This window comes from Triturus cristatus, chromosome 8, assembly GCF_964204655.1.
Source record: "Triturus cristatus chromosome 8, aTriCri1.1, whole genome shotgun sequence".
In the NCBI taxonomy this organism is placed as follows: Eukaryota; Metazoa; Chordata; class Amphibia; order Caudata; family Salamandridae; genus Triturus; species Triturus cristatus.
The window spans coordinates 602540366-602566854 of NC_140591.1; the positions used below are offsets into that span (position 1 = coordinate 602540366).

The 26489-nt window shown below is 44.9% G+C and overlaps 1 protein-coding gene across 15 annotated transcripts in view; it reads right to left on the reverse strand.

The window, feature by feature from the left end:
• Window positions 1–26489, reverse strand: part of MYCBP2 (MYC binding protein 2) — a 1771217-nt gene that overhangs the window by 1331167 nt on the left and 413561 nt on the right. For all 15 annotated transcript variants that reach the window (XM_085622060.1, XM_085622057.1, XM_085622054.1 and 12 more), the window contains 3 exons: window positions 15758–15962; window positions 2207–2360; window positions 1536–1708 (listed from right to left, as the gene is read on the reverse strand). In XM_085622060.1, coding sequence (XP_085478186.1) covers window positions 1536–1708; window positions 2207–2360; window positions 15758–15962 — 532 coding nt within the window. The remainder of the gene's footprint in view (window positions 1–1535; window positions 1709–2206; window positions 2361–15757; window positions 15963–26489) is intronic.

Below are 26489 nucleotides of genomic sequence, written 5' to 3' on the forward strand. Positions count from 1 at the left end.
GTTTTTTGCTATATCTTTGACAGCTGTTTAATTGAACTGATTTCCTTTCCTAATTGGGTTTCTTTAATTGATAGAGACATGCTTTTCTCCTTGGCCTCCCAATCTGACTTTGAGACCATTAATACGCTCCAAGAGGTCTCTGTTCATATGAACAAACAAGGCACCTTTTCCTTCAGCTTTGCCATTTCTGGAAACTCAGTCTACAAAGTATCTCACAAAGCAAGGGCTCTCTCCCAAGCAGGTTGCCTGGAACAAGCAAAACCTTGTGATACTACCCTTCCTATTCTGTGGCCAGTTATCAAGCTCAAAAGCACTCTAGGGTCTTCTAGTGGGTTCCTTGGTATTTTTATGCTAATAGCACTTGTGCAAAGTACAGGCTAGTAGAAGGCCTTATTAAACTAGTTCAGGTGCCACCGTCTATCACCTCTTCTTGGGTATGCGTCTTGGCACTACTGGAACACAGACAATAACAGAACATGTGTATTTGTAAAGCGCACGTTCACCCAGAGGTATCTTGGCACTGAATAACAGATATTGTATTGTTACCCAACTCAATGGTACTCATAAAAAGTACAATAAAAAGTCTTCCTTAGGGACCCTTCAAAAGAATTGCAGCCGCATCCACTATACCCTTTCTTTCAACATTACTCTACCACTTGACTCAGGCATAGCAGCACAGCATCAAGGTCTAACTCCATCACCACACATCTGCCCACCATTGCTGTTCTACTCAGTTTCATCTATGTAGAAGACGAGACACTGCTCCTTAAATGCTACTCATGAACCCTTGCAGGACATAAACCCTTGCAGGACAGTCCCAACAGTTCCTTTGTGGACTCACTCCTCTCATTAATCCTCAGCCTCCACTTCAGCTCTGGAACCTTACACCGAATGGGGCCGCAATCTTACGTCTTTCATCAGTTCTTTCCCATTCATGCTTCAGTCCCATCACTTATCAAAAGCACAGTGTCAACCATGATGCTACCACGCGCCATTCACCCGCTCCTCCTTAGACCCATTTGAGTGACCGGACCTGAGGTTTATCCCGGTTTTAGGGAACCTAAGCAATCTGCGGGGTAATTAAAGACCTCTTCTATTTCACCTTACTATTTCATTAGTTTTGAATGCTGTATTTTTTTCTTTTTAGCTCCGATTCTTTTCACTTCTGGTGTTGCAACATTTTCTATTCCTTTAAGCATTTTATTTTAAACTTCTACTGCGCAGTCACTAGCCACCTTTAAGGATTAGCGTGTGCTTTACATACTTTACAATTTGACTCTCATAGCACAAAATACTGCTAGAATTTTAGAACACTTGTGATTGCTGGTTTTCAACAGTTAGTACAAACGTTTCAGCCAGTTGCCTATTCCCCGCCACCTCTCATTAAATCCATCTCATTACATTTTAAGTAGAAGCATATAAAGCATCATTTGTTACACTCATATGCACAACAAAAGAAAAATTATCCAACAGTGAGAGGCAGAAACGTTAACAACTTGGCATATTAACACTGCCATTGTTGAGCTCAGACATACCTAGAATATGTAGTGCAGCATGAGACCTCGTAGTAAGTGCTTTAGATCCCGTTGGTAGGGCAAGTTCTGGGCTTAATATACTGCATCTAGACTGCATGTCGAGGGCTGAAGGAAGTCTGGAATCTGCCACAACAGCATTGTAGCACCAAAGTTCCCTAGAGTTTGTCTGAAACCTGCCACAACAGATAAAAACAAATGACATTTACACAACTTAAAGTAAACTCTGATATTTGCAACTATTATTTTTAAACTATGCCTACTCATGTGTCTGCCAATATAACTAGCTGCTCCGATTGTCCACTGGGGTCAAGGGCATTCAACTTAGGTCGGACCTAGTCTCAAGACCCCAGTGTAGGCTAATTGCGGTCAAATTGTGGAGGAGGTAGTTAGAGACCTATGTGTTTTAAAAGGCATACCAAGATCGGTGGAACATTAAATACTGAAATGTTTACTTGCATGCATCGGTATTGAAGCCTCCAGACCGGTCGGTCTAAAGAGTGATGTGTAGGGGCCTTCTACTACCCTTCCGCGAGCTAATGATTTTACACTAAGAGTACAGCATTAGAGCAGAGAGAGTACAGAAAACACAGAGCGGAAATATGCAAATCACCAAGTGCCTCACAATGAAGGAGAAGGAAAATACAAATGTGAATTAACAAAGGAAAACCTACCTCCAAATTACATCATACACTGGGTCTAAGCAAACACCAAACCCTTGCAAATCTTCTTGCTCAGAATCATTAAATGTCTTACAACTTCCATCAACTTTATTGATCAGGAGACACTTGAAAGGAGGTGGTTCTGACATTGTAGCAGGTACCAAGCCTAAAAGACCAAGAAACTGTGTTATATCGTGCAATCGGTATACGTTTCTCATTTGGATAAAAGGTAAAGTAGAAGGTATTGGTATTATTGTTTTGCACTTCACCACGTCATAAAATTCAAACCCCTCAAAACTTAGACGGGTAACCTAGGTAGAGAGCAATATGCAGGAATTCTGCCAAGAACAGTAAAATGATTACGATTAGCTATGCAGATGCTGTACATGGGTTCCAGAGAGGTATAGTACTAACCGTTTACATCCTGGACCTGGAGATATGCATGGGCACTATGGTATTGAAAACTGTGTTTAGATAGAGCATATATAGTACAAACATACTACTGAGAAATGTAGCTTGTGATTCCCATTAGGAACTTGGATACAAGATTTATAAGCATGAAAACATTTAGGAATACAAGGTAATTGTACATAACGAACATGTTACGTATCTTTGGTAATGCCTTTTCTGGTAGAGACTATCTAAGCACAGACATCTCCTCTTATAATATTCCCCAGGCATTAAACTGGATCCAGAAAATCTTGAGCAGCACTTTTGAACACCAGTAGGTGGTGTCGATCAGCTCCATGTCAGCAGCATTGAAGTAATGTTGCAGTGCGCATATAAGCACAAACCCAGCACACACACATCAGTTTCTTTCAAGACTATTTCTGCACCAAACACACAGAATCACATAAAAACCAATGTTTTGACCAATGTGCAGTATCTAAAGAAATCTTTAGGGTTCACAGCCCAGTTGACAGAATAGGGGAGGATTGGTGAGTGATCTGCAGTTAGATAGACTCTGTACAAGAAAATGCAGACTCCTTAACTTAGAAGCAATTCCTCGCCGGAGGATGGTTTGCAAACTGGCAAAAAAACAAAATGTCCTGGAGGACAGAGCACATGAAATGCCCATCTTGACAGACCTGACTGGCCAAGCAGTAGTGCTTCGTGACTGTGCGGAGTGACGCCCACGTAGTGGCTTCAGCAGGGCTTTTCAGTTTTTCACTCCAGTGACCCTGTTGAGCCGATTATCCACCCAATGGTCTTTAGTGCGATCAATGTAGAACAAGACACTTCTCTTTAGGTAAGAATGATGGAGTCTCCTCTCCTCCTTGGAAGGATGAGGTGGAGTGAAAAATGTTGATAGAGTAATACTCTGGCCAACATGAAAGGGGTGAAAACCTTCAGCAGGAAGGAAGCACCAATCCAAAGGACCAGTTTGTCTGGGGAAAAGCGTATGGAGAGTGAACCAACAGAACTTGAAGCTGGCTCCTCCGCCTGACCAATGTAATGGCCACTAGAAAGACCATTTAGAGTCAAGAGGTGCAGAGAACAGCTGTGTAGAAGCTTGAAAGGGGAACACATGAGAAATGTGAGGAACAGGTGGAAGTCCCATTGGGGACCACAAAAGGGGTAGGAGGGACCAAGTGTTGGAAGCCTTTCAGCAAAAGAGTCACAACTGGTGACTTTAACAGGAAGGGTCGATCTGGAAACCGCAAGAAAGTCAAAGCAGGTAATCTTTAACAGTGTCCAGGGCAAGGTCTTGCCAGGCTAAAGATAAAACAAACAGCAACACCTCTGTCAGAGATGTAGAAAGGTGATCAACAAGGCATGAGGAACACCAAGCCACATACGCATCCCAACGGCAGGTGTATACAGTCTTAGTGGAGGGACATGTGGCTGCCAAGATGACCTCGGAAGGAGATCAAAAAACCTCAAGTGTCGCTGCTCAATCTCCATGCATAAAGGTGGAGTGCACGCAAGTTCGGGTGCAGGACCCTGCCCAGTTGCTGCAACAGGAGGACCTCCAAAGAGGCAGCCTGATCAGAGGACCGATGCTCATGAGTTTAGGCAACTAAGATGACTCTGGCTTGGTCGGTCCTGGTCTTCTTGAGAACTTGGGCAGGAGTGGTATTGGCAGAAAAGCATGCAGGAGTCCAGAGTTCCACTCAAGGCGGAATGCGTCTCCAAAGCGAGAGACACTCTGGAAAGTCCAACACGCAGAAGTGCTGACATTGTGTGTTCTCTACGGTGGCGAACAGATAGAGGCAAGGTTCTCCCCATTCATGTAAGGGACTCAGTGCCACCTCCGGATGTAGCCACCATTTGTGATCCGCAAGTCATTGACGGATGAGTTTGTCTTCTCTGGTGCTCAATGAGTGCCAGGTGCTGCACAACCAGAAAGATGTCCTGGCTCTCCAACCGATATCAGAGGAGCAGAGCATCCTGGTCACCACTGTCAGCTCTGGGTGGGGAAGAGACAAGGGTCTGCCATGGACCCAATTGTGGTCCATTAGTCACCACAGCAGATCTTGTGCAGTCTACTTTGAAATCTGGACCACGTTGGAGATTTCCCTGATATTGTGCCCACTGGGACTTCAGGTACCACTGTAGAGCCCACACATGCCATCTGGCATGCCACCAATCAATCAGTCAATAAAACAAAAAGCGCCTCACTGTCTACCCAGGGGTATGTGGGCACTGTGTCTCCATAGAGCCAGTTCTAGAGTCTCCTCGAGGAGGCTGTACAAAGCTAGAGGGGAAGGTCGTTCCAGGTCTTGGCAGCGATGTAGGAGAAGGAGCAGCCACAGCTGCGTCTGAGAAGGATGTGGGTGGAGTGTGCTCGTTTAGAGGAGCACAGATGTCTGGGTGGTTGGTGGAAGTTCAGTCCAGGGCTGATGTAGGCAGGTCCTAGGTCATGGAAGGCTTTGTAGGAGTTCTTGAGGATCTTGAACTAGCATCTTTTCTAGATGGGAAGCCAGTGGAGGTCTCTCTGGTGGGGTGTGATGTGGCTTTGCTTGGGAGAGGTCCAGAATGAGTCTGGCTGCAGTGTTCTGTATGGTCTGGAGTCTTCGAAGGAGCTGGGTGGAGATGCCAGCCTAGAGGGCGTTGCTGTAGTCAAGGCGGCTGGTAGCGAGGGCCTGAGTGACGGTCTTTCTGGTGTTGGTGGGGATCCACCTGAAGATTCTGCGGAGCATGCAAAGTGTGTGGAAGGAGGAGATAACTGCGTTGACTTGTAGTTTCATGGTCAGTTGGCTGTCGAGGATGATGCAGAGGTTGCGTGCATGGTCTGTTGGTGTGGGTGTAGGTCCGAGCTCTGCAGGCCACCAGCTGTGGTCCCATACAAAGGTATTCTTCCCAAAGATCAGTACTGCAGTTTTGGTGGAAATGAGTTGGAAGCAATTGTCTTTCATCCATTTGGCTATGTTGGTCATGGCGTTGCGAAGTCCGATTGAAGGGATCTTCTGTGATCGAGAAGATCAGTTGAGTGTCGTCTGTGTAGGAGATTATGTTGAGCCGGTGGGATTGGGCAAGGACTGCGAAGGGGTCATGTAGATGTTGAACAGGGTGAGGCTAAGGGATTATTCTTGTGGTACGCTGCATATGTCTTTGGGTGCAGAGGTGAAGGGAGGCAGTCGGATGCTGTGTGCATCCTGTAAGAAAGGAAGCGATTCACTTGAGGGCGTCTTGCTGTATGCCTAGGATGCAGAGTCTGTTGATGAGGGTGTTGTGGGAGACTGTGGCGAACACCGCAGAGAGGTCGAGGAGGATCAGTGCCGCAGTTTCTTCATGGTCCAGAAGGGTTCTGATGTCATCTGTGGCAGCGATCAGCATGGTCTCAGTGCTGTGGTTTGCATGGAATCCTGATTGTGAGGTGTCCAGTAAGTGGTTTTGTTCCAGGAATTCTGTGAGCTGCTGGTTGAAGGCTTTTTCGAGGACTTTGGCTGAGTAGGGGAGTGATGAAGCAAGGATTCGTATAAAAGAGACTTGCTCGGATGCAATCGTCTCATATAACTCGTAACACCGTTTTAATAGAGTATTGAGTAAATTAATATGCACCACATTACATATTTTAGTGAAGATGAAGCTTGCTTACGTGTTTTACTAACAAGTAATCCGAGTGAAACTTAAAATGGCTGCTATCACAGGAAACTGTACTGCGCATGCGTCAACTGCATCTACGCAGAATGACGTTCTTTCGCTTGGAGGGAAATTTCTGCAACTGCGCAGATGCCTCTAAAATGGCCGCCTGAAGGCTCACATGCTAAGCATTTGCCTTGCTAAAAATAAAACAAGCTATTTACTCATTTCTAATGTGGGGAGAGCTTTTATAAGTAAATGGAATGGAGTAGAGATAGGTGGTATAAAGTGAAATTGTTTTATTTTGAAATTAATAGGTTTCTTTTTGACCTCTCTACTAGTTCGAATTTGGGCCTCTGAGTGAGACAGAAGTCCATACCACACGTGACTTTCACGCAGGCGCAGTACTAACAAGCCAAGGAACCATGATGTCGTTTTTGAATACCGTCCAAGGCCATCTTTGCAACATGTACTGGGAACCTGCTGGACATCCTGAATGTTAAATAGAAATTAATGTCATATGAATACTTGATGTGATGATCATCCCCCTTTGCCTTTACAATCAGAATTTGCAGTTTCATGAAGTTTAAACATTAGTGGGTGGTACATTCATAAGAAAGGTATTAATTGAGTTAGTTTAGTTACAAAAATATTCGCAGCAAGACTAGAATGCTGAGAGACCGGGATGCTGTCCGAGAGCTGAGCGAATGCTGACGAAGAACCAATTTGCAGACTTAGAATTTTAAGCCAAATAATTAGAAGAAGATCGCGGAAGAATCGAGGAGGAAGATAGTGTCAGAGAGGGGTGTGACGCAGGCGTCGGATCTAGAAGAAGTCATCTATCCTGAAATCTGTCACCTGATCTATCCCAGGTGACTCTTCCAGCTCCTTGGCCAAGGGGTTGGTTTCCACACCATTCTAGGTAAATATACTTCTGTGTAGTATGTCATTGTACTGCTCTCTCTATCCTCTCTTTTCCGAAGTACTGTCATTGTGAAATCTTGTTTAATATAGATGACTGATTATTGGATTCATTGACTCTTCCTTCCTTGGAGAAATGGAGTTCGAACTGTAATTTGTTTTTGGCTCAAATCAATTTAACTAGATAAACCATTTAAACTCTTCCCGAGTCTGTGGTTATTTCCAATGTAGTAAGGCAAATATATTTCTATGTCATTTCACCATCAACTAGTTCCAACTAATAGGTCCATTGACCGGAGGGAAGAACTTTTTGATCAGTGAAAAGATTAGTTAAGAAAGTATGGTAACTGATCTTATAAAATGATTTTATAAAATTGACCCCCAGTGATATTTACTAGCCTATGTAAACGTGTGTGTTTATGGGGCCTGGTGAGTATATGGTGTTTGAGTACCTGAGGCTGGTAACCCGCTGGATCAGCAGGGAGATTGGATGATTTTTTTTTTTTTTTATACTGTTGGGGGTCTGCGGAGGCTTTCTTTAGGAGAGTCTGACATCTGCATGTTTCCGTCAATGCAGGAAGGTTGCTGTGGAGATGAGGGAATTGAGGATGCTAGTGAGTTGCATGCTGACTGGGTTAGTTGCGAGGTTTAAGAGGTGGTGGGGGCGGGCGGTCGGTGGGACCCCTGGGGTGGATGGAAGACATGATGGCAGAGGTGGTCAGTGCAGTGAGCAGGACCAGGTGGTAATGGTTTGACTGATCTTCGCTGATTGGTTCAGGTCTTTGAGATTGGGGGTGGCGGGTTGAAAGTTGAAATTGTTGTGGATAATGGTTAACTTGCTGTGGAAGTAGTCTGAGTCGCACAGTTCTTGGGCAGGGTGGATGGTGTTTTCTATGGTTGTGGGGGTTGGAGAATTATTTGACTATATTGAAGAGTTTCTTTGTGTGGTTGACCGTGGAATCGATGCGGGTGGTGGTGGCTGCTTTCTTGGCTTCTTTGATGTGCCGGTGATAGTTGTGGAGGTCTGTTTTGTGAGCTGCTCTGTCGCCAGGGTTCTTAGTGGCGCGGTGGTTCTGAGGTCTGGGGTGTACCGGCTAGCATGTTTGAAGGTCTTGTTGCATTTAGTAGATTTTAGTGGGACAACTCTGTCGGTGATCCAGGCAGCAAAGTACTGGACGGCCTGGTCGAGGTCTGTAGAGGCCTAGGGATGGGAGGCAGTGAGGTTCTGTAACCATTGAGTTTTGGTGACCTTGCTCCAACTGCGTTGGGAGGAGATTTGACCCCTGGTGATGATGTTATGTTTGATTTATAAAGCGCACGGCTACTTAAAGTGTCCCGGCACTTACTCCAAAAAAGTAAACTGCACACAAATCAGAAACTAAAAAAGCAAAGTTTTAAGCTTTTTCCTAAAAAAAAGTAGTGGGTCCTGAATGCCCCGGAGTGCCAGTGATGGCATATTCCTTGCCAAGCCGGCTTTACGGACAAAAGAACTCCCGCCAAGCCTTTGACGCTTGAACCTAGGAATCTGTATCAGAAGCTGGTCGGACGAGCGAAGCTGTCTGCTAGGTATATAAAAAGCAAATCTCTTTTGAAGATATATAGGGCCTAAACCATAAAGGGCCTGATGTGCAATAGACAACGTCTTAAATTTCAGCCGAGATTCAACTGGGAGCCAGTGCAAGTTACACAAATGGATCCGAACACTATGTGTAGATGAGAGTCCCAATAGCAGTCTGGCTGCTGAGTTTTGGACTACTTGCAATTTCTTTGCCAGGTAGCCTGGACTACCAACCAGAAGAGCGTTGGCATATTCCAATCGAGATAAGATCAAATCCCGGACCACAGTTTCCTTAGCACTGTCAGGCAGACGAGGGAGAAACTTCCTCAAGATTTTCAAAGTGCAAAAACAAGTCCCTACCAGTTTCTTCACTTGTGTTGAGAAGTTCAAGTTTTCATCAAACCAGACACCGAGGTTTTTTGCAGTGCCCTTGCCCATAGTAGGTCGAGGAAAATCCGGGGTCCATAGCTTTTCCCTGAAGTCCACTGGGAACGAGCCATACAAGAGCACTTCAGATTTGTCTTCATTGCACTTCAACTGTGCACTCGCCAGCCAATGGAACACAGAGGACAAATAGTGCTGCACTGCCCCAACAGAGTCGTCACCCTTCTTCCAGGAAAACAGAAGCTGAGTGTCATCTGCGTAGGCCATCATTTTAGCCCCTAGTGACTCTGCAAGATAAACCAGCGGAGTCACATAAACGTTAAAAAGAAGAGGGCTAAGTGATGACCCCTGTGGCGGGCACATTGCTGGGCTGACTTTGCCTGAACAAGCCAGTCGTCCAGGTAAGGGAAGACGTGAATGTGTCGTCTCCGTAGATGTGCAGCCACTGTTGCTAGGCACTTGGTAAAGACCCTGGGTGCTGTTGTTACTCCGAAGGGGAGAACTTTGAACTGATAGTGATGCCCCTGAACAGTGAACCTGAGATATTTCCTGTGTGATGGGTGTATGGGTATGTGGAAATACGCATCTTTCAAGTCCAGTGTGGCTAGGAAGTCTCCCTGACTGAGTAGCGGCAGAACCTGCTGTAGGGTGAGCATATGGAAATGCTCTGAGAGAATGTAGTGGTTGAGGGGTCTCAGGTTTAGTATAGGTCTGAGCGAACCGTCCTTTTTTGGGATTAAGAAGTACAGAGAGTACACCTCTGTCCCCTGTTGGTTGACGGGCACGACCTCTATTGCACCTTTTTGCAGCATACTTAGCACTTCCTGCTGCAATAATGCCAAGTGCTCTACGGACATAGGACGGTGCTTTGGCGGTATGTTGGGTGGAGTGGACGTTAATTCGAGACAGTAACCGTGCCGGATGATGTCCCTGACTCACTTGTCTGTGGTGATGGTTTTCCAGGCTGACAGGAACTGTTGGAGTCTCCCCCCGACAGGTGTTATGTGGTCGGGGGGCAGGGAGAGGGCGTCACTGTTTGTTTTGGGGGGAGGACCTGGTGTTGCCGTACCCACGTCCTCTGCCTTTGGTGCTGGAGCCACGATATCCACCTCTGGTGGTTTTATCATAGGTACTTTGTGTGCCCCCTTTATTGTACTGCTGCTGTGACCCCTGACCTCTAGCTGCTCCTCTATTCCCGGGGCGACGAAAGGAGCCACTACGAAACTGCTGCGTCTGCAGAGCCCCCATTGATTTCGCAGTGTCAGTGTCTTTTTTAATTTTCTCGAGGGTAGTGTCAACTTCAGGGCCAAATAAATAGTCTGGGTTGACCGGGTGATTTAAGATATTGTTCTGAATCTCAGGCTTGAAGCCTGAGATTCTCAACCATGCGTGCCTCCTCAACATGACGCTGGTGTTCATTGCCCTGGCCGCAGTGTCGGCTGCCTCTAGTGCGCACTTGATGGATGCATTAGTAAGGAGTTGTCCCTCTCTGATATGGAGCTCCGCTGCCTCTTTATATTCATCTGGCAAATGTTGTAGCAGTGATTCTAGTGTGTCGTAGTGGGACCTATCATAACGGGCCAGGAGTGCCTGTGTGTTGGCAATGCGCCAGATGTTTGCTGCTTGCGCTGCAATCCGTTTGCCTGATGTCTCCAGCACTTTGGACTCCTTATCTGGGGGAGGAGCATCACCCGTTGTTTGTGAGTGGGCTCTTTTGCGAGCATTAGCAACAACCATGGAGTCTAAAAGTAATTGACCCCTAATGTACATAGGGTCTCCGGGTGCAGGCTTGTATTTCTTTTCGATCCTGGGGTTTAGCACCCGTGCCCTGTCTTTTGCAGGTTTTAGAACTCCCTTTAACATGGGCAGAGTTTTGACCGTCTTTTCAGAAGAGGCGAAAGTGTCCACCAAGAAGTCTTCTTCGACAGTGTCAGAATGGAGTTCTACTCCATGATTGGCAGCAGCCCGTTCTATGAGGGCATTAAAGGCAGCAGTGTCCTCTGTGGGAGATGTCTTTATGTTATAAAGCTGCATGTCATGGGTATCTGGTGCGGTACCCTGGTCGGTGGGGTCATCCCATGCCTGATCTGGGTCTGGCAGGTGATCATCAGGATCGATATCCCCAGGGTAGGTGGTATCATCCCCTACATAGTCCTCTCCTGCGTCTGCCTCTGAAGGCGTAGGAGAAAAGGACGGTGGATCCTGATGGAAGGGTTGAAAGTGTTCATGAAGCACTGGCTCTGATCCTGCCGGCAATTTATGTTTGAGAGGAATTTTGTAGGAGTCCAATCCCCTCTCTGGCGTGATTTTCCGCTTGCGGAGCATCAACCTACCAGTGTTAGCGTCGATAAATTGTGCCTGTGAAGGCTCGAAATCCGTTTGTCCAGTGGATGGGGACTGTGTTTGGCGGACACGTGTCCGAATCTCGAACATTTTCGGCGCCGTGGGTGGTGGCAACCCAAACATGATGTTGGCCTGCGCCAAGTGTGATTTCGCAGCCTTGTGCGTGTCGGGACCCGACGTAGAGTGGAGGGTTGCCCGCTCTCTGATGCGTTGCAACGATGCTGAGACCTGTTGCACGGTGAACGCAGATGGCTCCTTGGAACCGATCGGCACCTTGGAGGTAGGCGTCGAAGCGGCATCCGACTTCTTTGCAGTCATGTGGTCAGCGATCCGAAGAGAGGTATCGACGCTCGTTGGAGTCGATGACTTGGCAGGCGCCGCCGTCTTCGACGTCGACGCAGACGGGGTGGCAACCTTGACTTTGGTGGTTTGGGCCGTAATCTTCGGTGCCAGAGGCCGAGGCGCCTTGTGGGGATCGAGGGCCTTCTTCTTCGGCTCGGCACCCGCATCTGCTGCGGTGAGCTCGGCGCCGAAATCCCTTTTTTTTTTTTTGAAAAACTTTATTGTGCAGATAGCAACAGTACAAACGTGGGCCTACAACCACCAGGGCCGGCCGCTAGCACAGGCATGCCAAATACGAGACGTCACAAAGCAGCGACTGATCCCCAGAGGCACAGCAGGATTACAAAGTTATGTTCGGCAACGCAGAAGTTAGGCAGAATACTGACATTTTAAATTTTGAAAAGAGAAAACGAACAAAGAAGAAAAACAAAACTTAAGGCGAGAAACAATCTAGACAGTGTCAAGCGCCAACGGGGGGACCCCCCCCACCAGGTAAAGAATCAGGAGGTCAATAAAGATGACCGGGGGCCGAAATCCCTTTTTGCGCATTCGGAGCCGATGACCTTTGCCGGCGTCGAAGGAGTGGAGGGCTTCGAGGCCTTCGAGCCGATCACAACCAGTTTAACTTTCGGTTTCGATGGAACTGGTGCGATGGATGGTTTCGGTTTCGCTGAAGGGAATCCAGTCGTCTTCGATAATAATGGCTCTTGTGAAATGTTCGAGGCCGGGCCTGGAGGCGGGGCCGAAGAACCGTGAGATTGATCTTGGGTAAGGCCCGAAGGCGATCCCTCGACCTGAGCCTCATGACGACTTATTTTTTCGGCCGCCGTATCGACGGGTTGGCCTAGCTCTTCGCTGGAGCTATCTTCCTCGGCCCCAAGGGCCTCATCGTAGTCTCCTACCTCTTCGACGACTTCTTCTCCCTGAAAGATCACCTCATCGTCGTCTTCCGATCGTGATTCGTGTTCGGAAGCGGGGCTGGAGTCTACGTCTTCCACGCTCTCGGCGTCCTCGTCTTCGGTGCTAAAGATGTTTGCCGGGGAAGGCGCCGATTGCTGCGCCTCCAATCTCGCCGCCCATCGATTCCGGAGAGTCTTCTTCGAGCGGAACCGGGCACAGGCCATACATTTCGACTCATCGTGATCCGGTGAGAGACATTTGTTGCATACCGGGTGGACGTCGATGTGTGGGTATTTCGCGTGGCATAAAGGACATCTTTTGAAGGGAGTCCTCGATTCCATCGTCGATCGAAGTTCGATGTTCGGACCAAGCGGATCCGAAAGCCTGAAGAAGGTGCTAAAGCACTAAAGAAACTAGTCGATACCGAACGGGAACAGTACCGACGATAACGAAAGGCCTTTTGGCCTTAAACTGAATTTTCCTAACTTGAGCTAAGATAAGCACATCCGAACCCAATGGCGGAAAAAAACAATCTAAGGATGGAGAGGATGCCCATGCGCACTGTAGTCCAGCCACCTATCTCATGATACTTCGAAGACTCTTCCAGGACAACAATGTGCAATCATCCGGACCCAACACTAGGCGGCGATCTATGCACAGATATGAATTCAGCAGCCCACATGCCTCGAACTAAATAGTTTAGCGATTGTTTCAAAATATAGGTCTAGATTCTGATGGCAACCTCTAAACATGCCAGAGAATAGATTTTTTCAACATAGACTGGATGGATTTAGGTACTGGGGTTTTTCTTGGGCTTGGCATTCAACACAAGTCTCACCTGAACACCTCATCTATCTTTCTTCCCCGCTCTAGAAAATTCTATATTTTTGATTTTCTAGCAAGTACACTTTATCCACTATCAATGATTAGAGGTAGAAGCAAATAGAAGCAGTGCATTCACATTTGTAAGGGTTAATTACTAATCTGTGGTAATGAATCCTACTGTCTGTCATGGCCTGCAAAGTAAAGCTTCTATGGTGAGCTTGGGCTCAGGTACGTGAGAACTTTTTTTTCTGCCAGGAATACAGGCATTTCTTATAATAAAGTTAACACGATGCTTGAGGTTTGATGAGGCCTGACTAACAGAATCCTAGAAGAGGGAATTTTTGTATTTTTAATGAAGGTTATGCAAGCATGGTGCCTTATTCCAAGATCCTCAGGCAAATCACTCAGTAAGTACTGTGAAGAAGTCACAAAAGCAATATTTCTGTAATAATGACTGAAAAAAAAAAAAAGAATTTGTTTTATAAGTAAATAAACAAATACATTTCATGCTTATAGGTCCCTGCATTAGGAAATCTGGAACTGGCACAGTTTATGGGGCTAGCCTTGGTAAGCTGGTTTGACAGTTACTTTTTTATTATAAGCGTATGTCACAAAAATAAAAGGAAGAAAATAAAAAAAAGATAGCAAGTGGCAGACATATGCTTGCAATAAAAAATTTTAATGGGAAAAATATAACTTTCCCATACAATTAGACAGACGCATGAGGGTGCTTCCTAGCCACCAGGTGTATTTAGAATAGTTAAAGAAACCCTTTTTACTTTGAATGCAAATGACAACAAAATAGGATTTTGATTCGTGCAAAGGAAAAGTACTATTGGCTTTGAATTACTGTAACCTGTAATAGTTTGAATACACAAGGACGACTAAAAAATAAGAAGAATAAAGTACAGTAAGATTAAAAAAAATTGGCAAAGTAAGATATTGAACCATCAGTAATGGCACTGAAGTGCACCTATTTTTAGATGGATGTGCACGTGGTCAGGGAAAAAAATGCCTCACACTCGTGCAAAAAACACGAATGGCTGAAATGGAGTGATATACTCCCTGTGCTGCAAGCAGAGGTGGGCAAAAGCAGTAAATAAAAAAATGGACAAAGATGTTTGACCCCACAATTCTCTTTTCAAATATGTATGTGTCTTTTATTTACGATTATTTTAATTACACAATGCTGGTGAACCAGCTAAAACTATCCAGTCAATAAGACCTACAAATATGATTGACAGCAAAAGGTGCATGGTGAGGAGTGGACAGGGAGCTCAGGTAACTAGCTCCATACTCTGGTCACTAGAATGTGCTTATAAAGCTGTATAACATAAGATAACATCCCGTATCTTATATTGGTTAAAGACTGCAGAAGATTTCAGAAATTAGCGCTTGTTTATGTTTGGGTAGGCATGCAACGGTCAATTAACTTATTCATCTCCTAAAGTATAGTTTGCATAGCCATATACGCACCTAGGTTCCAATTAGGTATGTAAATCGCTTAATTTAGGAGAGCAAATTTTATTTTTGCATTTCATGAAACATATATCACTCGTACATTGTTTTACTTGCATGTAATACCACACAACTATGGTTTAATATTCAAGGGCTGGGAGGTGGCTTAGCAAGGCAGGAATGCCTAGCACACACAAAATTGTTTCTTCAAATTGTATTAAGGTACATTCCCTCCACTGACACAGTCAGAGATTTCATACTGAAACAAGTGTGAAACCACATAAGGTATAGCAATGGTGCAGACATGGTAAAAATAATAGTAGGGGTTATCCTCAAGGGGAAACAGTCCGTCTACAGGAAAAATAAATGAAACCTCAGCACGTGCAAATGCTCTTTCGGGAAGCCTTTACATTATGAGAATTTCAAATGTTTGCACATATACAGCTAAACACAGGAGGAAACGTGTATATGGCTACATTTACAAATTATTTTGTAAAGAGGGCCAAATGCATCTAAAATGTAATGCAGCCTGAGGAAAATCAACCGTTGTTATGTGTGGTTCGCAACACATGCTTTTGAATAAAAAGAACGGACTCAGATTATTTGATGTGGCAAAACGGTTGAGTTTCAACGTGGTTTGAGCTTTCCAATTGGAGTTTGTGTAAACCACAGACACAGTATACAACTGGAATTCAATGTGCCTTGTAATTCAATAATGTAATATTTAAAACCCCTTTCTCACCAACCCATTTTATATTAACTTAATTGCAGGTAGACATAATTTGCAATGTAAATAGGGTTCTCACCAATTATTTGCCGGCTTGCAAAGATTTCCGATGTCGCAAGAACATGAGAGTTGATCAGTGCTTCGTCAATACGCAGGAACGTCTGGTCCCCACTTGCTCCAATCCATGTGGCCTTGCGTCCATATTTGGAACCTATATTTGGCATTGAAGCGGGTTTTGCATTCCAGTATGGCATATCCAATATGGGCCTGCCAAGCTGTCCTTTCTGAGGAAGGGAGTTTGAACATTATTTTTTAAGTAAAGATGCAAGTTTGCAACATAATATCAAGGGTAAAGCTAAACGGTAGTACTGTCGGAAGAGAACACAATGATTCAATGTTAATCACAAACCAATTTAAATGCAAATTACACGTGCTGCAAATTTATTGTTCATTGGTTGAAGAGGCAGTAGGGTACAAAGTACAAGTTCCATACAAGAATAACTTACCCTCTTCAAAGGGCATCAAATATTTTCTATAGTAAGAGCTGCATTTGATGGATGTAAATCGTTAACAGCTACTAACAAATACTTTCTATGTGACAACGGTAATCATCTCAGCATGTTTACATTAGGGGGCACCATATTCAGGATTACCAGTAATGACCACCCCAGGATGGTCATTACCAGTCATGGTTGCCAGTAGTAACTGCATACAAAGTTGTAGCAATCTAAAATGCTTATGATTAAATAAAAGTAAAAGCAGAGGGTGCTTTCTGGCAGTGATGTCACTGACCAAGTCATGAGTGATGTAGATATAATAAGTGTGGTAATTAGTAGTGCATTGCAGGGAGTAAGTTATAGTTAGCTCAGGTAACTATAACTGGTGAACTTCTATGGTTTTGAACAAGTGAAATCTAAGGCGGACTATAACATCCCTGTAACCTTTGTTTTTTTTCAGTGAATTTCTACGTTTAAAAAAAATTCTATTTCCCAACTATGATGCCTCTGTAACCCTTGTTTTTTTCAGTGAATTTCTACGGTTTTTCAATGTTGTTTCCTAACTGTAACCTGTAACTTTTGAAAGTGAGTGTGTTAGTGAGTCCATGAGTTTGAGTGGGTTTGCGAGTGCCTCAATGAATGTGTCAGTCAGTCTGTGAGTGAGTGCATGAGTAAGTAGGACTGTGAGTGGGTCTGTGAACTTCTGAGTGAGTCTGGGAGTCTCTCAGTGGGTCTGTGAGTCGGTGCGTGAGTCTCTTAGTGGGCCTGTGAGTGGGTACAAGAGTGCCTGAGTGGGATCTGCTCATTTTCTTCCTTTTTTTGTCAAAATTGTATTTATTAGCAACAAACCAACAATACAGATCATGACATACGTAACATCACAGAACGGACCAGCAAACGAGGAATAGTAGAACGAAAGGAACTATCCCAGGCCCGGACATGGAAAGGCCAGGCTTCACCAACAGTAATGTATGCTAAAATAGGGGTACAGTGGTGTGAAATATGAAGCGAAGCAGGCCTTGGAATCATGCCCTGAGCATCCCCCAGGGGCACAACCTATGGTCCAATAGTCCGGTGTCCGCTGACTATGTAGAGAATAAGAGTCCATGCAAGTCGCAGCTTCTGCGCCATGAAATATCAAACTCGTTTTATAGGAAAAATAAGACCTATCCCCGCCAGCCCACCCCCTCCCGCCCCCCCACCCCCCATTGAGAGAAAGAGAGAAAGAACAGAAAGAAAGACGAGAGCAATAGAGAGAGAGAAAGAGGAGAGTTTCAAGGAGGGAATCCGAGGATCCAGGGCCGGGGGCAAAGCTATCCAAAGCGGGGAGCCGGGTAAGGCCCCATCCAGGCGGCGCCGTGACCCCGAAAAGTGCTACCAGGGGAGTCCCACTAGTGGCGATTTCAGCAGGCTACAATTGGAATAACCTTAGTCCCCTAACCCGTGGCGGGCAAACAGCCGCCGGCAAACCCCGAGAGAGGAATGTCACCAGCGGGCCCCAATTAAGTTCGAAAGCGGCATAATCATCTCTAAAGATATCCGCCATTCTGTCCAGACTTAGAAGCCTCCAAAGGCGAGATTGCCACATCGAGGCCGTGGGAGCCACCTGTTTCTTCCAGTTGGCAGCGATAGCCACCTTCGCCGCCCCTAAGCAAAGCCACATAATGGCCTTATCTGCTCTGGTCTGGTAGCGTAAGGAGGGGTCTCGGAGGCCTAACAGCGCGGTCTCAATAGAGGTGGGGATCGGGTAGCCCAACATAGTCTTGATTTGCGCTAGTATCTCTTCCCAGAAAGGGCGAATAGTCGGACAGGTCCACCAGATGTGCTGAAAGTCCCCCAGCAACCCACACTCTCTCCAGCAGCGATCAGAGGTGCCTGGGAAGATGCGCCGCAGTTTAGTTGGGTGTAGATACCAATCTACTATCACTTTCGTGTGTACTTCGCTTAGTTCTATTGAGTGGTTGTGTTTCGTGATGCCGGACCATAGCGCCTCCCACTCCCGCTCCTCAATCGGCCTATTCACCACCTCTTCCCATGTAGCCTGGTAACGGGGGGTCGGCGAGGGCACCGTGGCCAGCAGATGACCGTATAGGAAAGAAATTGCCCCCTTCATAGTAGAGTTAGATCTTATAAATTTCTCAAACGGGGTCTGGGGCCTGGTGATCGCCATCTGCATGGCAGACGACTGGAGCCAGTGGCGTAACTGGAGATATCTATAGCGTTCAGTTTGCGGAAGGCCAAAGTCAGATCGACATTCAGAGAACGACATCAGCCGAGAACCTCTAAGTAGATGCCCAACCATTTTCTTCCTTTTTTATGCTCACTTCTGATCTTTATTTTGCCTTTTTCTGCTCATTGCTGACCTTTATTCTGTCTCTTTCTGCTGGTTTCTGTCCTATATTTTGTCTAATTCTGCTAGTTTCGGACCTCTATTTTGCTTTTTTCTGCTCGTTCCTCACCTTTATTTTGCCTCTCTGCTCGTCTCTAACCTTTATTCACCCTCTTTCTGCTCGTTTCTCCCTTCTTTTTTTTCTTTCTGCTTGTTGCTGACCTTTATTTTGCCTCTTTCAGCACGTTTCTGACCTTTACTCACCTTCTTTATGCTAGTTTTTCACAATTTTTGCCTCTTTCTGCTTGTTGCTGACCTTTATTCACCCTTTTTTGCTAGTTTCTCACCTTTGTCTTTCTTCTAGTTTGACCTCAATTTGGCCTCCTTCTGCTAGTTTCTCACCTTTATTTTGCCTCTTTCTGCTAGTTTTGAACCTCTATTTTGCCTTTCTGCTAATTTTTTACCTTTATTTTGCCTCTTTCTGCTCATTACGGACCTCTATTTTGCCTCTTGCTGCTCATTGCGGACCTTTATTCTGCCTTTTTCTGCTTGTTTCTCAATTTTATTTTTCCTCTGCTGCTAATCTTTATCCTGCCACTTTCTGCTTGCTTTTCACCTTTATCTTACTCTTTCTGCTCGTTGCTGAGCTTTATTCTGGTTCGGGCTGTAGCCGTGTCTAAAATGCCTATAGGAAAATGCATGGGGAAAACTCATTTTGGGGGCAACCCCCACTCCCTTTTCTCGGCCCCTGCTTGACAGATCACATGGAAACTGAAGTGAGTGTCAAAATAGGCTTGAAATGTTTGCGAGGATTCCTCAAACGGCGCCAACGTTATTGGCAAAACAACTGCATGGAAACATCGTCCTAACTATAACTACTTAGTGGCGGCTGCTAATAGGTAACAAAAAATAATACATATATATACATACATACATATACATATATATATACACATACATGCATACATACATATACATACATATACATACATATACATACATACACATACACATACACATATATACATACATACACATACATATATACACATACATACACATACATATACACATACATACACATACACATACACATATATATACATACACATACATACACATACACATACACATATATATACATACACATACATACACATACACATACACATACACATACACATATATATATACACATACATACACATACATACATACACATACACACACATACATACATATATACATACATACATACATATATACATACATATATACATGCATATATACATACATATACATACATACATATATACATACATATACATACATATACATACATATACATACATACATACACATACATACATACACATACATACACACATACACACACGTGCAGATTCAATATCCATAGAGACCCTGCATCCATACCCTGCCAATAGCAATCCCATATCCATCTCCTGTGTCCACAGCTGGTTCCCACACATCCTGCTTGGCTCCTACAACTCACACTCAAGCCACTCCAGCTAACAAATAATTCTTCTCTCTCAGCCCATGCTCAAGCATAAGAAGTGTGATTGAAAGCAGAGGTTTCTGCATAATGACAAGATAAGAGGCAGCTTTGCAGCACAGTGACATTTTCTGTGCAGGCCCAGTTCTGTGTATGTGGCTCTGCTGTTTCTCGCTGTGCGTCGCTGGCTAATTCACGAGGCAGCACAGTTTGCCCTGAATAAAGAACTGAGCTGGGATCCTTGTCACTGTCCTACGTACTAATAGCTGGTGAACTAGTGGAGGCTCACAAGCTATGTGAACACAATGTAAGCAGGAAAAACGTCCTAGCTTAATGAGGGGCCGAGAGGAACTAAAGAGGGGAGTGTACCCTTCCGTGTTTTAACACTGTTTCACCAAAAAGTACTCCCCAATATCCCAATCACTGGTACGTGGTCGGGTCTGCTGGAACAATCCCTTAACTCTTACTAAGTGGAAACCCCGATGTGAAGCTGCTAATGGAACACCACTACTGAGTGGGAAAGGAGGCGCATCCTTTTGTTTTATATTCCCTAACAAAAATAGGTAGCTAACTATAACCGAGGTGCTATCCTCATGGGAAGCACTATATACTGTTTCTTTCCATGAAAAATGTAATGAAAAGCCCGGTGGTTTAAAGTGCAGATGAGCCATGTGACCCAACAAAACCCTTAAACTTTGTGTGTACGGGCCTTAACAGTGTGATAGGGTTATCAGAATTACAAGCTAGGAATAGTTTGTACCTTAATCTTATTGAGTGGTTGCCCGAAAGGGAGTCACTCTGGCCAGCTCTACCCCCACGATCTCCATTAAAAGTGACAGGACAAGAGATCCTATCACAATATACATAACAATAACTTCAAACCACACTAACCTAGTCAGTCTTCTTTTTTCTTCCTTTTTTTTCTTATATATGAAGTACGATTGACTATTAATCACAGCCCCCACGATCTCGCCATTTACATTATGGTACCTCGACTTTCCCACCTAAATAGCAAGTTATAGAGTCCTGGATTTAAAGAAAAAGAAATCAATCTCGGGGCTAAGAATGCCATTTTGAGCCCCAGTGACTGACGCAAAACTATAATAAAAGCGATAGAATCGTCATTAGGTTTTCAACTATATTATTAAGGCATAGCCTTTTATTAACCCTGCAGACACAAAAGTAAGAGTTGGGGGCGATAATTCACCATGAGGACAGTGTTAAAATACTAGCACAGAACTACATTACCCATGATACTTATTGAAGTCGCTCTGACTCGAATTACGCGACCCTGAAATGGGCTGGGCTACACGTCACTATTCAACAGATAGAGGTTCCTTTAGAACGGGAGATTGAGGAACACTCTTAACTCCAAGCGGTGGAGCCACCTCCAAGTAGGACGGAACGAGGGGCAGGACCCTTGATGGCGTGAGTAAATACGAAGCTGAATTACAACTATAAGGTATGAGAGTGAGCCAGCCCGTTTGGGAGTCGGCCTCCAACACTATTCTCATTGTTGTTGTTTGTTCTTTCTCTCCCATCGCAAATGTTGATTTACCGGTTAGGCTTTCCAAAAAAATACCGAAATTAAAATCCTGGGTTTGGTGATCGACCATACTTCTCTGAATAAGCAGAGTTTGACTACAGGGCTACCCCAAAGTGTGATTAGGTTCCACGAGGAGTTCAAACCTCTCCCAAAACGGGGTAAGGGATGTGCACATATGAACAAATATGGAGTGAGTGTATGTTTCACATATTTTCACAATATTGAGAGATATGGCGATTTTAAGTTTACAAGTTTGAGCGGGTGTGAATGACACGGATGTTTCGTAAATGCCAAATACACACTAGAGAGTGGAGGATGACAGGATGCGGCGATTTGCCGGCACAGAAATGGGCAATACAAAAACACTAGCATGTGATAGACGAGGTTGTAATTTCACACGCAACTTCTGCATTTTGACATTGGATAAACCTTTTACCACGGGTTAATTAACATGACCGCATGAAGAAGCGAACAATTTCGAACTCAAAATACAACTGTGGTTGTGTGGTGTCTCTTTCTTTTTCTTTTTCCAGATGGAGTGAATATACAAGACACATCTTGTCCAAGATTAATGAGGAGCAGCTATCTGCCCTTACAGAAAGTAGCATAGGGAAATTCTGTTCTACTACTTATACCAGGGGGCACTCAGTCTCGCCCTGAAGAGAGTCCAGCACCCTTCATGGGGCTAACACGGACTGAAACATGTTGGCTATAAGGTCATAGGACCATAATATCCCTACCGACCCAATTTCTATGTTTGATTATCCCCGGCAGATCCTAGAAAAAAGGAAAAACTGGGATCTGTTGGTGGGTTTTTAATCTTTATCCTCCTGGCCAAAAACATCTTCTTAAGAGCTCCCTGAAAGATGGTTGAGCCCACCCTGACTTCTAGGCACAAGGGTATCCCGATGATGAAGCAGGCTCACAAGCTATTCAGTGGCAACAGTTTCCTATTCCTAGAGACTCGCACTTTTGTACCTCCAAACCACTTACACCCAAGTAACCAGTTCATTTTTGGCACAGATAAGTAATCTATCATTTTTTCAGCTTAAAAAGAAAGCCATTCCTTATGCCTCACAGGATGAGCATAAACTTTGGTTCAAGTGCTGCAACATGGCATCTGTCTTCTCAGGAGCAGAGCTTAAATTACGCCAATCTACACAGATAGAACTAGAGGATTAAGCAGTAAAAGAGTCAACAGTTTTCCATGCATTTGTTCATAATAAGAGCAGGGTCATTACTATGGTCTGAATATGAAGCTTTTACACTGAAGGAAGTGATATTTATGTTTGGCTTCCCAAATGGAACACTTGTAGTCACTTCGCAGTACTGTAACATTATTTCTTACATGATGACATCTGGTTGTTGACCGAGCAATCTAATCACTCTAATTCTCTCTTCTTAGTTCTTTAACTGTGGAAGTACTATTTTCCTGAAAGGATGTGTCAATAACATGTCAACGATGAAGCGGTTTGCTGGAGATGTGGGGGGAAAGAATTTCATCAGCAAGACATGTAAGGCTTCCCAAGTGTTAATTGTTTCCAGTTTGGTAATAAGCTTCTTGACTGCAGAATCAGATTTCCATTCAGTGTACCAAATGTTTGAGTTTGCTAACCACCTAACCTGTTTCTGCTGCTGAAAGCCTATGAAAAGACCTATTTGTGCTTCTGGCATTTTCTTAATGGCTAAATGATTTAAGTGAAAAACCTGAAGAAATTATGATCACTCAGTGCTCCATGTTACATAGAGAAGTCCTCAATTGATAACAAAAGTTCTGTAGACACAATAAATAATCTAAAACAGTTTTGCTAGAACCTACCACATGGGTGGAGCTAATGGGAATCTCTCCAGGAAATCGCCAGTTTAGAGCTCTGACGCCTATGATATTTAAGGTATAAACTAGTTGTATGCCTATATTGTCTTAATAAGATTGTTGTCTACTTGACCTAAAGATACATCCCTATATTCATTTTACACTTGTAACATATTGTCCTGAGGTTAAATTATTGTCAAAATCACCTGTTAAAAGGAATATGCCCATAGTCTGTTTTAACTAAATCAGCAAACTTTTGAGATCTTTCACAAGTTGAGGTTCAAAACCATAACCTGAATTATTATATACATTGTACAAGGCTGCAGAATCCACTGTTTACTCCCCCTATAATGAGGAGTAGAACAAAGCAACAGATAGCAACAATCTACTTAAATACCAAATAGCAGCCTATTACGGTAAATATCGATGGATCACAAGATGCCCCCCTTGCTAGCTCTTTTACTTGCTTTTGTGTGAAAACCTTAATATTCTGGAAAATGAGGGGGTTCCTTAGGTCCAAGGGTCTTGAAAAGAGAACAATCAAACATTGTGATAAAATCCAAGGTATCTGGGTCTTTAAATATTATCTTCAATTCAGTCACGTACTAGAAGCAGAAAGAGTTCCCTTCTTATGAGAGCCATCAATAGAATTTTAAAGTGGACACGTGATATGCTGTTAGTAACAGACAGTATGAGAAGCTGCTAAATCACTGATGAGATTCTGGCATAGCACTGTTATAAGCCAGCCCAGATGGCTAGTGTATTATTGTGTATGGAGTCATTTAACCTTCACACATGAAAATGTCCTTACGTTAAGCATCACTGTTACCAATGGTTGATTTCAGTGAGCCACAAATGATTGATATGAAGGACATTTTGCACCCAATAAAACAAACTTGGAGTGAATTGCAATCATTAATTGCCGATTTTCCAGAACCCTGGAGTAATATACAATCAAATCCTTTAAATGTGTGATAACTAAAGTATCAATGGTGGACTAAAATATTTAATCAGAGAATAATGAACTAAAACCTATACTCTGGATGGTGAAGAACCCAGATGGTATAAAGGCACACCTGAGACAAAAGAAAAAGGACATAGTAATGTCCTCCTCTTGTGTTTTGGCAATGGGGTTGGGCGTTGACTAGGTTGTTCAGGTGAGTGACTGGGATGCTCATATAACACGGTCTGGTTAAGCATCTGATGCCCTGCAGAGTTGCAACTGAGTTGAATTTCATGATATGGAATAGCATAAAATGTGATTTATCGACCCCCTGGCCATGCCAGCCCTTTTTTGGACTCTTTTAATAAGGTGGTATGACGGGGGCATGGCCAGCCGTGGAAGATGGCAGACGCCTAATTGCAGAGCTCCCGGCCCGGCGTCTATAACTCTCGTCCATCCCCTGTCATAAGGATGGTGGCAGCTGCAAGGTGATACGTTTCCGGTCATGTTCCGGCAGCGCTAGTCCCACACACTGCGATCCCACTCGCGACTGGGCTGGAGAACTACGCGAGGCCACTGGTCTGGGCCTAGAAATACTGGCAGGTGTAACCTGCAGCCGGAAAGGAGAAGAACCCCTGCAGTCCTGGCCGGCTACTAGGAGGGGCATGGGGTGCAGCCCAGTTGCTCGTATCGGTCTGGTGCGGCGAAAGTGAACAGCAGCTGAGGTGGACAACAGAGACACAGAGCGCCCCTGGAAGTGCTACGGTGGAGGTGTGCGGAGCGACCAAGTCCTGCTGCGAGGGGAGAGGCCTTGTTGGGCAGTGCGAACTGAAGTGCGGGACCGTGGCCTAACGGCGTCGGATGCGATTGGGCCTGGCCGTACTGCCACACCGACGATCACTCAGGTCCCATAAAGTATGCAGAGGAGCAAGGTGAGCGAAATTCTTCGGGCCCCAAGCTGCAGGGAGGAGGCTGCGATCTGCCACAAAAATAAGACACGGAAAGTAATCAAGGAGTAAGAAGGGATATAGAACGCCCCCCCCCCCCCTATCACCCCGCACCAATCTTAAAACCCACGCAGAATAAATAACCGGCAATTCACCAATTTCTATAAGCCGGAGAAGGTACAGTGGGTCGAGCTCTACGACCAGAACCCTCATCTACGAGGCCATCAAGTTAATTTACGGGAAGAAACACTATACCTAGTGGACATGTGTGGCGGGCAAAGAGATGGACATACCATAGGTAATATATGGGATACACTATCAAACAAAAGCCGGAGCACTGTTACTTGAATGCGTGTTGTGACTGGCCCCCCTGATGCAAAGGTACGAAACTTGTAGAGAGGCGTGTGCGCATTGTGTCCTTCTACGGCACAAGCGCACATTACCCAAGCCACCATTTTGAGACCCAGGAGAGAAAAGATGAGAAGACCAAAAGGGAAACAGGCGAAGTAGGGTCCTACAGTACAAGTTACTTACCTTCGGTAACGATGTATCTGGTAGAGACGATTCGAGAGCGATCGAGAGAGATCGCGAGCGATCGAGAGAGAGATATCGCGAGCGATCGAGAGAGAGAGATCGCGAGCGATCGAGAGAGAGAGATCGCGAGCGATCGAGAGAGAGAGAGAGATCGCGAGCGATCGAGAGAGAGAGAGAGATCGCGAGCGATCGAGAGAGAGAGAGAGATCGCGAGCGATCGAGAGAGAGAGAGAGATCGCGAGCGATCGAGAGAGAGAGATCGAGAGAGATCGCGAGCGATCGAGAGAGATCGCGAGCGATCGAGAGAGATCGCGAGCGATCAAGAGAGAGATCGCGAGAGAGATCAGGAGAGAGAGATCGCGAGAGAGATCAGGAGAGAGAGATCGCGAGAGAGATCAGGAGAGAGAGATCGCGAGAGATCAGGAGAGAGAGATCGCGAGAGATCAGGAGAGAGAGATCGCGAGAGATCAGGAGAGAGAGATCGCGAGAGATCAGGAGAGAGAGATCGCGAGAGATCAGGAGAGAGAGATCGCGAGAGATCAGGAGAGAGAGATCGCGAGAGATCAGGAGAGAGAGATCGCGAGAGATCAGGAGAGAGAGATCGCGAGAGATCAGGAGAGAGAGATCGCGAGATATCAGGAGAGAGAGATCGCGAGATATCAGGAGAGAGAGATCGCGAGATATCAGGA